We start from the raw sequence: 13,621 nt of genomic DNA, 5'->3' as shown, positions 1-13,621 counted from the left end.
TTTCTCCATTGCGTTAACAAAGTAGTAATTCTAAATTGGCCAGGCCAAATTTTGCATTCTCTCATTGGCTCCGCTTAGCATAATTTATCACAGAAAACCATTCAGCATCCACGCTTCCTGTAAGGCAGCCACAAATGTTTCAGACATACGAAATAAACACTTACCTTTCTTGCATGGGTGGAAGTTGTATCCAGCTATTAAATCGAGGATCATATCGGCTGACAAAATTTGTACTGTGTTTTCCTGTAAAAATATATTTGAGACATTTAAAACTTAGATTCCTTTGTTGTTTTGAACATTTAATAGTGTTTATAAGATGTCTCTGTTCTCAGGTCTAACACAGAGATGAATTAAGTTGGAGGGACTATCTAACACAGTCTGAGAAGCAGGAAGTCAGTGGAAAAATAAATGTGCCACCTCAACTATTTTTCCTTTTTTCTTCTCTTCTCCTCCATGTTCCTTTATTTTCTTTTTCTTTCTTTCATTCTTTCTTTCTTTCTTTCTTTCTTTCTTTCTTTCTTTCTTTCTTTCTTTCTTTCTTTCTTTTCTTTTTCTTCTTTCCTTTCTTTTCTTTCTTTCTTTCTTTCTTTCTTTCTTTCTTTCTTTCTTTCTTTCTCTCTCTCTCTCTCTCTTTCCGTTTTTTTTTTTGGAAGGAGTCAGAATAAAACTAAATCAACCATGAGAAGAAAAGCAAGTATGTTTATCAAACCAGTTTTACCACAAAGTTAGGGGACAAATTTCTGGGGTTTGGTAATTTTTGTGTTTTAAAAACATGAAGTTATTGTCTGTAAATAATCAGTTCCAGAGACCACCTTGTGTGATATCTCTGGTGAGAGCCCTTTTTTTAATGATCCAAAACCCTAGTCATGGTTGAGTCAGCTCTCTCCCCATGGAAATCACCGCAATCACTAGAATAAGAGTTTGCCTTAGGAAATCAGGTTTAGCCTGTGCGTGTCACGTTAGTTGTGTGCATGTATTCGGGGGAAGCACAGTTACAGGCACATGTGCTAAGATGGGCAACAGGAGTCCTCAGAGCTGGTGAACCCGTATCCCCTCTGTTGAGCCTCGGAAGCACAGTGGTGCCTCCAAGGCATTGATATGAATCTTATTTTTCATACAGACTGACACCAAAGCAAGAAATGGAAGCAAAAGAGTGCCTTCCATTTTCTGTGTAGCGCCTGAGATGACAGTCATCTAAAGCACTTGAAGTTTTAACTCTGAAAGTCTGTTTTTGTTCATATACATGTAACTAAACATTGAAATACAGGTACCAAACTCCACCACAGGAATAGACAGACAGGGGTGTGTGTGTGTGTGTGTGTGTGTGTCTGTGTGTGTACATGCTCACACAGGCACGTATATCCAACACAATTATTAATTGCATAAATATATTGAGTATTTATTGTATGTCTTATGTGTTCTAGGTTCTGAGAATATATTGGTAAGCAAGAAAGGAAAAGTCCCTGTTCTTGTGAATGAATAAAGAAATACATATTCTCAAGTAGAGAGGAATGCTATAAAGAAAAATGAAGCAGGGATTGATAGTGGGGAGGCTAATTTAAATAGAAGTGTTCCCTGCCTACAGATGTCTTCTGCCAGCCATGCAAATATCCGCCGAATGAACCTCTCACACAGTGGGTCAGGTGAGTAGAAAGTCCCTGGGGTTGGCCATGAGTTTAAAACCAGCAAAATTCTGGGGTGACTTGAACAGAAGTCAGAGGCATAATGAGGTCCAAATCTGGGGCGCCTTGTGTACTGGTATAGGATTGTGCCTTCTGTTATAAGAACAGTAGGAGGCCACTGGAAGGTTTTGAGCAAATGAGGAACATGGCCTAATTTCTCTCTTACAAAGGTCACTCTGGCTGTTGTGTGAAGAGGAGATGATAGAGGGGCCACTCTGGGAGCAGGGGAGCTGTCAGGAAGCCATTATAACAGTCAAGGCAAGAGCTGATGGTGGCTTGAATGAAGGTGGAGACATTCAGATACGGCCAAGTTTGGGATCCATTGTACGGGCATAGCCGATAACGTTTTCAGATAGATTGAATGTTGGTATGAGAAAAAGTAAGTAATTAAGGCTGGCTGCCAGATTTTTAGCCTGAGTAACTAGATGGAAGGTCATGAAATTTGCTGAAGTAGGGAAGACCAGGCAAGAGCAGTGTGGGGGTTGGTAAGAGAAACCACTAGTTCTGTTTTGGACTTAACCTTGAGAGGCCTACAGGATCTCAAAGTGGAAGTGTGTGGTAGGCCACTGGCTAACTGAGGCTGCAGAAGCAAACTTTAGAGTCACTGGTCTAGAGATATTATTTAAAATCATAGAACGAAATGAAACCCTTTAGGCAGAGGGTATGGACATGGAAGATAATGGGTCCTGGGATTGAGCCCTAGAATACAAAAAGAAAAACCAGCAAAGGAAAGGAATTGTCAGAGATAGGAGGAGAAGTACGATATTTTGGAAACAATGTCAAAGAGTGCTTCAGAAAGACGAGTGAACAACTGAAAACTGACCGTAGGATTTGCAACGTGGAGGCTGGTGGTGGCCTTGACAACTGTTGATTCAGTAGACACATAGGGACTCCTCAAGACAGACTAAGATCTAAGAGAACAGATGCAAGGGGAAGGCAATGCTTCTTAGGACTTTTGTCACAAAAAGGAGAAGATGATAGCTGGAGGATGCAGCATTAAGAGAAGGTTTTGTTTGGTAGTTTGGTTGTGTTTTTAAGTCCAGAAGTACCAGAAAGTCCTTGAGCAGACAAGTGAGAATGAGAAATAGGCCTTAGATTGGAGCAGAAATAGGAGTGAAGAGAAAATAATAGGAGGGAAGAGAAAATACATGGGTAGCAATGGAGATAAGTGGCACTAGACTCGGTCATGGCAAGATGATTTTATCTTCTGATTGCTTCTATTCTCAATGAACTACGAAGCAAGGCCATCAGCTGAGAGTGAGGAGGGAGGTTTTGGAGAAAGAGGCATTTGAAGAGAGAGAAAGCGTGAGATAGCTAACTTGGAGGGTGGGAGAGTATACTGACCAGGGAAGTTTAGTGCGGTTGGCTTGTAGCCAGTATTCTCTATCCACATTTAGTCCCTCAGGTGCAGGGAGGAGGAGGAGGAAGAGTGTCGGGCTTAACCAGGGCCAAAGCTTTACCAGGCAGGCATAATGGAAGGAGAGATGGATGCAAGGGCTGCAGGAATATGCGCTAATGTGATTACAGGGATGGGCAACACAAGGCCAGTGAGGAGGGAAGTAAGGACATCAGTGAGAAAGTGGTAGGGCAGAGTGAAGAAGGTGGCATGTCCAGGATGAGTAGATAGCTGCCACATAAAGGGGCAGCGGGTGGTAAAACCTGACGACATGCTTTAAAGTGGTGGGTTTTAAGGTTGTGGGAGTGATAACAAAGAGGTAGTAGGAATCTACCTGCCTCCAATAATATGAAGTTCTGGGTCAGTTTGGGGAGCAGAACCCAGTGTCCATTAGAGAGGCTGGCTGGGAAAACAGTACTCTCATAAGATTGCCAGGTTTTGACTAGAAGACAATGGAGGTGACCATTCAGAAGAGAGTTTAAAGATTCTGGGGATTTTGTGGATGTGACAACATTGAGTTCCAAGGACCTTGTGAAAGGGTCTGGATGGTGTGATTGGGTGGTAAGTTAAATTTTATTTGGGAGTATACAGAAAGAGTTAAGAGTTCCAAGAGTGAGAATGAGCCAAAAGACTTGGATTCCACAAAGGGAGGCTCCAACTCAAGGAAGGATTACATCTAGAGTTGGTTTATAAGGGAGTTTTTGTAGAATTTGCAATCATTTCACTCTAGGAAAAAAAAATCTTGATAGGTTCCAAGGTTAATTCCCCAAAGCACCTGAAGATGAATGTTGTTAATAGGAATGTAGAGCATACTTGCCATATATAAGAACGTTTCTCTCTGAAGTTTGGTTTAGAATTTTCATTTGGAGGAAGACATCTGCCTCCTTTCAGGAATGGGGCAGAGTGCCTTCTGGTATAAATGAGCAATGTTTGCTTTGGTTGTGTTGGTAGCGGCCTTCACTCAGAGAAAAGGCTAAGCCGGGACCGGTGTGATATGGATAGAAGATGAAGAAAGGCCTTCCAGGGCCAGGGTCAATGGTGTGAAAGAGGGGTGAGGACCGAGGACTGGGGAGAGAAAAAGAAGGAAGGCATTCTGGAGTTGGCAAAGGATGTGTGGAGGGGATAATGAACCTCAGAAGAAATGAGTGTGGTGGCGAGAGGAATGTGAGCTAAAAAAGGAGTTATTTGTTCCTTCCTTGTGGCTTCTTTTGGGACTCTACCAGCAGCTTGAGAGTGGTGGCCATATGCAATGGGATTTTGGATTACTCCACTCCTTTAGTTTCTTCTCATCTTTTCCATTTTTTCCTAAATCTGCCCCAATTTCTTCTCTTTGTGTGATGATGTCCTATCACCTGACACCATTGTTGACTATCCGTTAAGTGATAGGTAAATGGAGCATGGGGTGGCAGTTTTCAGCCAGTGGTGAAAGGTTAGAATGGGAAGGGAAGGAAGTCTCCTCCAGGCAGTGTTTTTGGGAGTCAATCATCAGGAAGGGACAAATGTAAATCGGTTTTCTGTAAGCTGGGGCACTGACAGAATGTATGTATATGTATTAGAATATTATAATGCATTCCAATCACTAATGACATGAAGGGAGTTAATAGGATTTATTATCTATAGCTGACTAGAAAAGCAATGTATGTGTCCTGTTTAAATTTCCAGTAAGTAGTATGTTTTATGATTTCAAATTTTGGTCTTGTAATCAAGATAATAGATAAAAAAATTATATTTGTATTTTATGAGTACGTACATGTTTTATGAGCATGTATTAAAATTTACAATTTTGTATTTCATTCAAAGACATGCATCTCAGGCATCATTTTCAGAACTGAAGTTTAACTTAAGATTTCGTCTTTGGAACTGACATATCCAAAACATCTGAATTCATGGATTTTTAATTTTTCCTCCCTGGTAGCAATGAAATTAAAGTTATATATTATCATAGGATTGATATTCTTTATAAGTTTTGGTATTAACTGCTTACTTTTTAATTGCATAATTGTATTATAATATGAAAATCCCATATTTTTGAGATGATTGAGTCCCTGGTTTTCTAAATGAGAAGTGATGAAGAGTTCCTTGGGAATGAGAGCCACTTTCCACTGTGATACAATACTGACTTAATTTCACAAGATCAAAGGCAAAAACATGACTTGTTATTTAGTATCTAACAAAATACATATGTCTACGTGAGGGGGAAATGTTATACAATGGTTCAACACCAAGGCAGGCAGACCTAGGTTGGAATCAGCCCAACTCTGTGCAAGTTGTGTGTCCTGGCAAGTTCTTTTACCTCTTCGGGCTTGGACTCCTCATGGTAAAATTAGAACAATCATGCAACAGGCCTCCCAGGATGGTTGTGAGGACTAAGTAAAATTATGCAGGTGAGTGCTTAGCGAATTCCTGGATAATAATTAGTACTCAATAAATACTACTGTTCATGGTTAAAAAAAAGGGGGGGCTCAGGTATGGTTGACCAGATGGCTGGAATATGAAGCTACATGGAAAATGTCTAAAGGATTGTGTTAGAGGTGTGTTTGGTACCTAGCCCAGATACCTTTACCAGATTGGTGCTGTGCTCCCCAGGTTGCTCACTGTCATAGCTGCTCCCTCTCTGGGGAACTGCTCTCAGCTGTAGAGGCCATATCCCTGCCTACCCTCCCCCTGACCTGGGGGAAGACCTCAGCCAATGACTGAGTGATTGACCCAGGGGTACAGAAGACTGGCCTGCCCGCCTCCTGATGTGACCAATTCTCCTCTGTTTAGGAGAGCTGAGTCAGTGGCTCATCAGCATTTGCCCACATCTATACAAATGGCTTCACATGCCAAACACATCAGGGACAGAATGACTCAGCTTTTCAGGTAGGACTCCCACAGCTCTAAAAGGGGGTCTAACAGAAAAAGAGTTAGCTGCCACGGCCAAATTGAGAGTAAACGTAAAATTAAAGTTTTACTAAAATTCAATTCTGAGCCTCCTAGTGGCTCAAGCAAAAGAAGAGAGACACGTTAAATCACACAAATGTATTAGTAGCAATTGTCCAAAGCACACAATGCCTCAGTGCTGCAGTCTGGCAAGAATTTGTCACATAGCTCTTCACATGGGGCATGCTGAGTAGTGACAGTGACAGGTGTCTCTGCAGTAAATGCAACACTATTTTCTACAGTCTTTTGTTGCGGCATATTCATTGAGGGCTTTCAACTGAATTCCTGTTCCTCTGAGGGGTGGGGGAAAGCAAATCAGTGAGGTCCAATGGCACAGTTTTATGGGAGTCTGAATTAGTTCGTAGATAAAACCCTGACTCTCTAGACCAGACAAAGGAATACGCCCATTATGCTCTTCCCTAACCACCCTCCCCCACCCAATCTCTCAGCTATGCTTGATAAGACAATGGGAAACAGTAAGCAGATGTAGGTTATTTTGAGGAGGAGGGGCATAACCCTGGGAGCAGGTTTTCTGTGTTGCTGAAAAGGTCTGTCTCAGAGGAATGGGAAGTTCATGGTGTTTTGTGAACACCAAGTGGTCGCACCAAGACTGGCATCTTAACAGAGGCCTGCTCCACCTGGGACGGGAGGCAGGCTAAGAGAGCATGGTCCCCAGAAACAGGACTTTGCAGCCTTCTCTTGTCACATGTGAGTTCTAATCTGGCCTTCAAAAAAGACTGCTCGGCAGATTTTTTGCTTAGATAAACCTGATGGCTGTGCACTGTTCACTTACAAAGGCTCTATTCAGTTCAGATCACTTTGGAGGGAGAACAGGTTAAGCAGTAAATGGGGAGCTTACAGTAGATTGTACATCTGCCAGCATATTTGGGGACACGTCAAGTCTGTCACTGCAAAGGTAAGTTAGAGGAGACATATTAACTATCCCTTTTGTTTCTGTTCTAAACCTGTTTCTCACAAAGCTCAGGAACTGTCCGCTTTGGAATGCTCAAGGATTGGAACCAACAAAGCTGCAGGTTTTGAGAAAGAGTGTCCTGCTCTCCTCAAAGAAGTGTTCTTGGAGGGTGGCCTGGGTTGTTTTCCTGGAAGATTTTCTAGAGTGAACAGATGTAACAATTTTCTATAATTTGCCTTGGTGCAGATGCTGAAAGAGAGCATTCACAATAAAATACATGCAGTATATGTAATTTCACTTGGATGTTCTGGGGTTTTAAAGTAAAAATGTGTACCTGCAAGCTGTTTTATGGTTTCTCGGTCATAATGATCTCTGTTACACAGAAGGCTACAACCGCAACTCCTCCTTCATGTGCAAGCGTTCCAAAAATATCTTGATAATTTTGCGTATTCTGCAAGGCACAGTGTTCTCCCTGTGTTGGCTTGGGAAGTGTGTTAAAATGTTCAATTTCTCTTTGTGATAAATTTCTGAAGTAATCACATCAACAGGGAAGGTGGTGGATAGTCTTCGAAAGGAGCCCTTGCAAAAGGTGCAGCCACCCGAGTGGGTCTCAAGTAACAAAAGCTGCAAAGGAACTTCAGCTGGGGTTATGCGTTGTGACCGCAGATAAAGCTTATTTATGGAAAACTGCTTTACTGTATTGATAAAATGGGAGAAAAGTGGTGGGGAAGGTGGTGAGGATTCTTAATAGCTGCAGCTTGCTACCTGCCTCTAGGGAGTCTGAGCTTATGCTCGTGGCATTCCTCAGGGGATGGATAAGGAGAGGGGCTGGGGCATCACTGCGAAGCCAAATCCCCAGACAGTCAATGAGCGAATGCTCTGCTGCGTGCGTCCTCTGCCGGCTCAATGGTTGACCCTCCCTCCAATTGTCAGCCCAATTTACCGACTGTTTCATTTGTCCCTGTGCACAGACATACATTTTCCACAGTAATTACGAAACGGGCTGCTACTGGCGGCGCCTTCCACAACACACATACTTGTTGAGTTCAATAGTTACCATTGGGGTTCCATTGGTCCTCTCCACCCAGCACAAACAAGAAGTTTTCTACCTCCACAACGCAGTGGTGGGCACTGTTGTACGGCATAACTGGAATTGAGGGGGGGAAGAAAAAGACGCATGAATTTCTTCATCTTAGGACTTGATACCTTGGCTCCCTGGTTATTTGCTTCCACCAAAGGGCATAAAATGTGAGAGTAAGTCGGAAGGAAGAAGAGAGCATAAGCAGCAGAGCGGGGCACCCACCCATCCACTGTGGCTCAGCCGTGTGTTCCCAGCAATCTCAAACCCAACCCCTTTTGACTAATTTTACATAATATTATTCCGCAAATTAGTCAAGGACAACCTGTCATGCTGCTTTCGATTCTTAAGTTCTCCTCACCTGCCTGATGATGGGGATCGAATTCTAAAGCAATGACGGATCCTCCCAAATGGACAGGGCTGGGGGTTACTGCTTGGAAGAAATAACCCTGCAAACACTTGGAGCCATGAAGATGCTCTGCCCAAACTTGGTTTGCTGGCAGTCTTTCCATAAACAGACTCGGGGTGCTTGGGAGCTTTCTATTCCACAGCAATGAGCAAGCTGAATTTCCATACAGTTTTAAGTTTTTAAATTAAGGTCCTGCTGATTTAATGCCTTCTCCAAATGTATACGCTTAATCTCCTGTACAATGTCATTAGCAGCACAATCACACATTTTCTATCTATCTGCTTAGGAGCTCTTCTGGAACAAAGATAAAAACTGTCAGGAACATCACAAACATCCATTCCCTTGGTCTCGCCCTTCTCCCCCCAACCCTCCCGGCCCCAGTGTGGTGGCTGCGAGGAGGGTGTGTTCTTCAGAAACCCACCAAAGCCAGGTGTCTCTGTATTTGTCTGTTCTCATTTACATTTTCTTTCGGGGACACGCACAGTGAGATTAGGACAGCCCTGTCACCCCATGTGCAGTGCAGTGCTGGTCTCTGCTATTATCATATCATATGGCAAATGTAAACTCACACAGAATTAGTTATCATATCACATGCGGTGGTTTGGACCCAGTGACACCAGTAGGAAAAATGATGTCCTTGTTCAGCTCATCATATGGGCACCTTAAATCTAGGTGAGGACAAATGGGGAGGTGATGTGCATGTTCAGGCAGGGAACGTATTGCTTGACACGGATCAACAGAGCACTTAAGAAACCAGTGCAGTGGGAAATCAATATGAGTCAGGGCCAGCTCTTTGTGCTCTTTTGCCAATGCCGAAAGAGAGAGAGCCTATCTTATGGCCAACTTATTTTGGATGATATATATCTCTCATTTCATTTTGTTTTTCCTATCTTTTATTTTTCTCAGAATGCACTTATGCTGGCTAAGATATGTAAATACAATGAATGAGGAACAGGCATAGCTTTGAAATCTGTAACACAGCTTCCGAAAGAGCAAATCAGATCATTTAAGCTTCTTACTAAACGATTTTAGGAGTTTGGGTTATTTTATTACTTATTTATTTTTTGCTAGGAATATTCATTGTTTTTTGAACTTATATCTATAATGCCAGAAGGCCTCGGTACAGAAACCCCTGATTTCTGTGATAATGTGGAACTTGGATGTGGATTTGTGCGATCCGTGGATTTGTGTGTGGTCCATTAATTAGGTCACTGACTTAAGGAATCATCTTGGGGATGTCCTTTTGCCCCTTAACCCTCAGTTATCTCTTTGGAAAATGCTTTTAACCATACGGCTCTGCAAAGATACCATATAGCTTCTCAGAATCCAGTGGGGCAGAATATATGTTGAGTTCGCCGACCAACTAAGATGGAATAGTTTTGAACATTAAAAAGAAATTATCATTGTTTAGATTATGATGCTAGTTCCAAAATAGCAAACAGAAAACTATGCTGCTCATACGTGATGTATATTGTGTATATTGTGAGCAGTCTGGTGCTACTCCAGTTCATCATCATGTCATCTGGGCAGTGTAAGCTCACTGTGTTGATTATCATCTGCGTGCATCTGTTCACATGGGACGCGGGTATTGGTCAGCTCAGTGCCCAAACCTTACAGGTAATGAAAACCTGTATTAGCATCTTTTTAACTAGAGGTCCAGTTTGATCATAAAGCGCAATCTCTGAAAATATAACAACACTTGCGTTTTGTTCTTGCCATTTATTTGCTCCCATTCAGGCAAGCAGAAATTAAGTGAAGGAAATAATACATGATTTGTTCTTAAGCCTCTTTTTCATTTGATTACTCCTATTGTTATGCTTTATGCAAACAAATGAAACTATTGCCCTAAACTATGGAAACCTTCAAAATAAGAGAGAAGCTCTTTGAAGTCCTAATATAAAGGCTACTTGAAGGCATTCCCATTTTTTACTCTTGTTTTTAAACCTTCGGTGCTATATTTCTTGGCTGAGTATTTTAGTATTCTCATTCCTGAATTATTGTCTTTTCTAAATTATTACTGTGAATCGAGAGGCTATAAATACACACAAATAACTCTTTGAAATTATTCTGAATGTGAAACGTTCCAAATTTATTAGAAAAAATCTATATTAAATCAATGTTCGAGTTTTGCAAAAGACCTAATTTGACTTCTGATTAAACCTGAAGCAAAGCAAAATAAATAGGGCAGTGAGCAAGAGCAAACATCTGTCTAAAATGGCACTGGGTACTGCACGTATTGATTACCTTTTAAATAACAAGGGATACACATGCCTGACCCTTTCCAGATTTCTCGAGAAGTGGACACCAGCCTTGCCCTCACAGGCAGGTATTGGAGGAGACGTTTGTACTCATGTTCATATATAGCCCAGTGCGAGTTTTTAGCGTGTCAGTCAGTGAGTTAGAGGGAAAGGGTAAAGAGAAGCTAATCAGGATGAAATGAGATTAAAGGCTGTCTAATTTTACAGCAACTGTGATCCATCAGCCACTGTGAAAGTGACAGTGGAAATGAATGATGGAGACAGACAGGTGGGGCTGTACATTTCACTGATTTATCCTCAAATGCACTGGGCCTTATTTTATTGAGTGAACATGACCGCATTTATCATGACTGTCATCTAAACCCACTTCCCTCCATTTAAAAAGGTCACTTTACTCAGAGGGAGTAGGAAAGAGGCACTTTCAAATCAGATTTAAAATCTCATAACACGTGTTTATAAGGCCTTTTGTGAGAATTCTAAACTTTACTAAACAAACTAGAAGTGCCAGAAGGAAAGGCGGGGGGGAAGCCAGAAAACTGAGAAAGAAGAAACCTTTGGTCACCTAAGGGAACACATTCATTTAGTCTCTGAATCAGAAGCAATTTGTACCATGTTTCCCTTTCCCGCCCCAAACACCTGATATTCTATTCTAGTCTAGGATGTTAAATAAAACATTTACATTTAGTATTTTTAATTAAGAAAGTGGGAAGCAAGTAACACTATAAAATAAACTTGGACAGGATATTAAGTCACAGTATTTGCTCTGCAGAATGACTAATCATCACACACAAAAGAGATGTTAACAATTGTTATAAGCAGCCACAATTTACTTATATACCTGTTAACTGTTTTCTCCTAAGTTTCAGGCCACACAAAAAAAATCTGAGTTACACAGTCTTTTACCCCCTCCCTGTACCAGCACAGTAAAGCGTCCTAGAGTGTTACATACAAAATTGGTTTTCGTGGATATGACAAAGGAGAGTCAAACCCTCAGTGTTTTGTGTTCCTTTTCATACTACCAACCACCATTTACCAAACATTTACCATGTGCCAGACACTGTTCGAGTGCTATAGATATAGATAGAGAAATTAAATATGTAATTATATTCGTGTATAGTTTTCTATATTGTATCTCCGAAAATATAACAACACTTGTGTTTTATTCTTGCCATTCATTTGCTTCCATTCAGGCAAGCAGAAATTAGTAAATGAAATCATATCTGATATTATAATACATGATAAAAGGCAATATGTGATAAAATGTACCAATGTTTTATTTACCCATATCTTTCATTTAATACAACAAACTTCAAGGGAGGCATTATACTCATTTGTTTTATCTCGGTAAGGAATACTGAGGCCTTGAGAGGTTAAGTCACTTGTTGAAGGTCATACTCAGCTAATGAATGGTGGAGAGAGAACCCGAACACAGGGAAAACTGGATCCCAACCCACGCTCTTGTCCATTTCACTCTACTGATTTTCAATAGGTATGCTCATCCAACCAGCAAGTAATTACTGAGTACCTGTGTGTTCAGTGATGGTGCTCCTGAAATTTCTGTGTCTTTTTTTGTATTGAATCATATTTTAAAAGTTTATTATTTTCATATTGAAAGGAATCCTTAATTAGAGCAAGTGGACACTCCTATAATTTTTTTTTAATAAATCCAGGTATTCAAATAGTTGGTTTTCTTAAAGTAAGGTATGGTTGGTTGACGAAGCCAGTGTTCAGAAAAACACTGAATAATGAGCCAGTTAAGGATGGGTAGAGTCTATTGGCGGAGAGTTTTTATTTTTTTAAAAAAACACTGAGGTCTTATTTCCACCTTGTAAGCAGATTCAAAGCATCTTGGGTATAGAGGCGCTTTTCTGGCATACGAAACGTGCAGAGGGCTTGTTGTATTTATATAAGGTCTTATCCTGTCAGAGATCCACATTACCCTGTTTCCTCCCATATATGCCTAAGGAATATATATCTCTTCCAGCAGAAAGTATAGGTATCTTTCCTAACCACACATTTTCATGAACATCCAAAGAAGAGATTGAATAGGGCTATGCTAAGTTTATAGGATTGCTAAATAAATGGTTGTTGAATGCTTACATTTTGCCGTAATGCTTACGAGGGCCTTGATTTTCTATTGGCTTCAAACACATAAGCTTGCAAAACTGTCAAATATGAGATAATTCTTAATTTTTACCATGCCCGTGGTAAAAATGAAATCTTATTAAAAGTAAGGATATGGAGGACCAGTAAGTTTTCCTTCTGTCCCCGTGCCTCAGCTTTTTAGTTCCTATCGTAGAGGCTGTCACTGTTAGTATGTTCTTGGATTTCCCTTTCAGAGAGTTTATATATAGGAGTCATTTCCTTTAATACAAACGGCTGCAGCGTAACTATGGGCATACTGTTTAGTACCTTGCTTTTTTTTTGCGCTCAAGGATGCATTCATTTACTCTTTCTCCGCCAGTCAAATATTTGTTCAGCTGCTACTCTATGCCAGGCAGTGTTCTACCCGCTGGGGAGGTCATGGCGGAAAAGAGCATCAAGGAACGTTCCAATCAGGGGAAGCACATAGTACACGTGTGCACAAGTAAGTAGGGACTTTTGTTTCAAATGACAGGTGCAATGAAGAAAAGTACAGGAGGGTCAGAAGAGAGAGAGTGATGGGGGTGGGGGGAATGTTGCTAGTGGTTAGGGAAGGCATTTGTGAGCAGACTTTTGAGTCCTCTCAAGCTGACTGAGGTGAGCCAGGGAACCAGGCAGGGGAAAAAGTGCAGGAATGACAAGAACAAAGGCCTTGAGGCACAGGCGTGGAATGAATCGAGAATGGCAAGAAGACCAGAACAGAAAGATCTGAGATGAGGTCTAGGTGGTCCGACCAAGGGCAGGTCAGGTGCAAGGGTGCAGGCTTGGTCAGAAGACAACACTTGGATTGTCCACCACTGCATTTTTTTTTTTTTAAATGG

The 13,621-nt window shown here is 41.3% G+C and overlaps 1 protein-coding gene across 1 annotated transcript in view; it reads right to left on the bottom strand.

Moving 5' to 3' along the window:
- KLHL14 (kelch like family member 14) overlaps positions 1-13,621 on the bottom strand; it is a 95,145-nt gene that overhangs the window by 14,084 nt on the left and 67,440 nt on the right. Inside the window, exons 3-4 of the mRNA XM_028098334.2 lie at positions 7,971-8,060; positions 165-243 (exon numbers count right to left, since the gene is read on the bottom strand). Of these exons, the coding sequence (XP_027954135.1) occupies positions 165-243; positions 7,971-8,060 (169 nt within the window). The remainder of the gene's footprint in view (positions 1-164; positions 244-7,970; positions 8,061-13,621) is intronic.

This window comes from Eumetopias jubatus, unplaced genomic scaffold (genome assembly GCF_037043125.1).
Source record: "Eumetopias jubatus isolate StellerSeaLion01/CBP00866 unplaced genomic scaffold, mEumJub1_p1.0 scaffold_16, whole genome shotgun sequence".
In the NCBI taxonomy this organism is placed as follows: domain Eukaryota; kingdom Metazoa; phylum Chordata; class Mammalia; order Carnivora; family Otariidae; genus Eumetopias; species Eumetopias jubatus.
The sequence above is the reverse complement of the archived record's forward strand: the minus strand, read 5'-3'. Positions and strand labels throughout refer to the sequence as shown.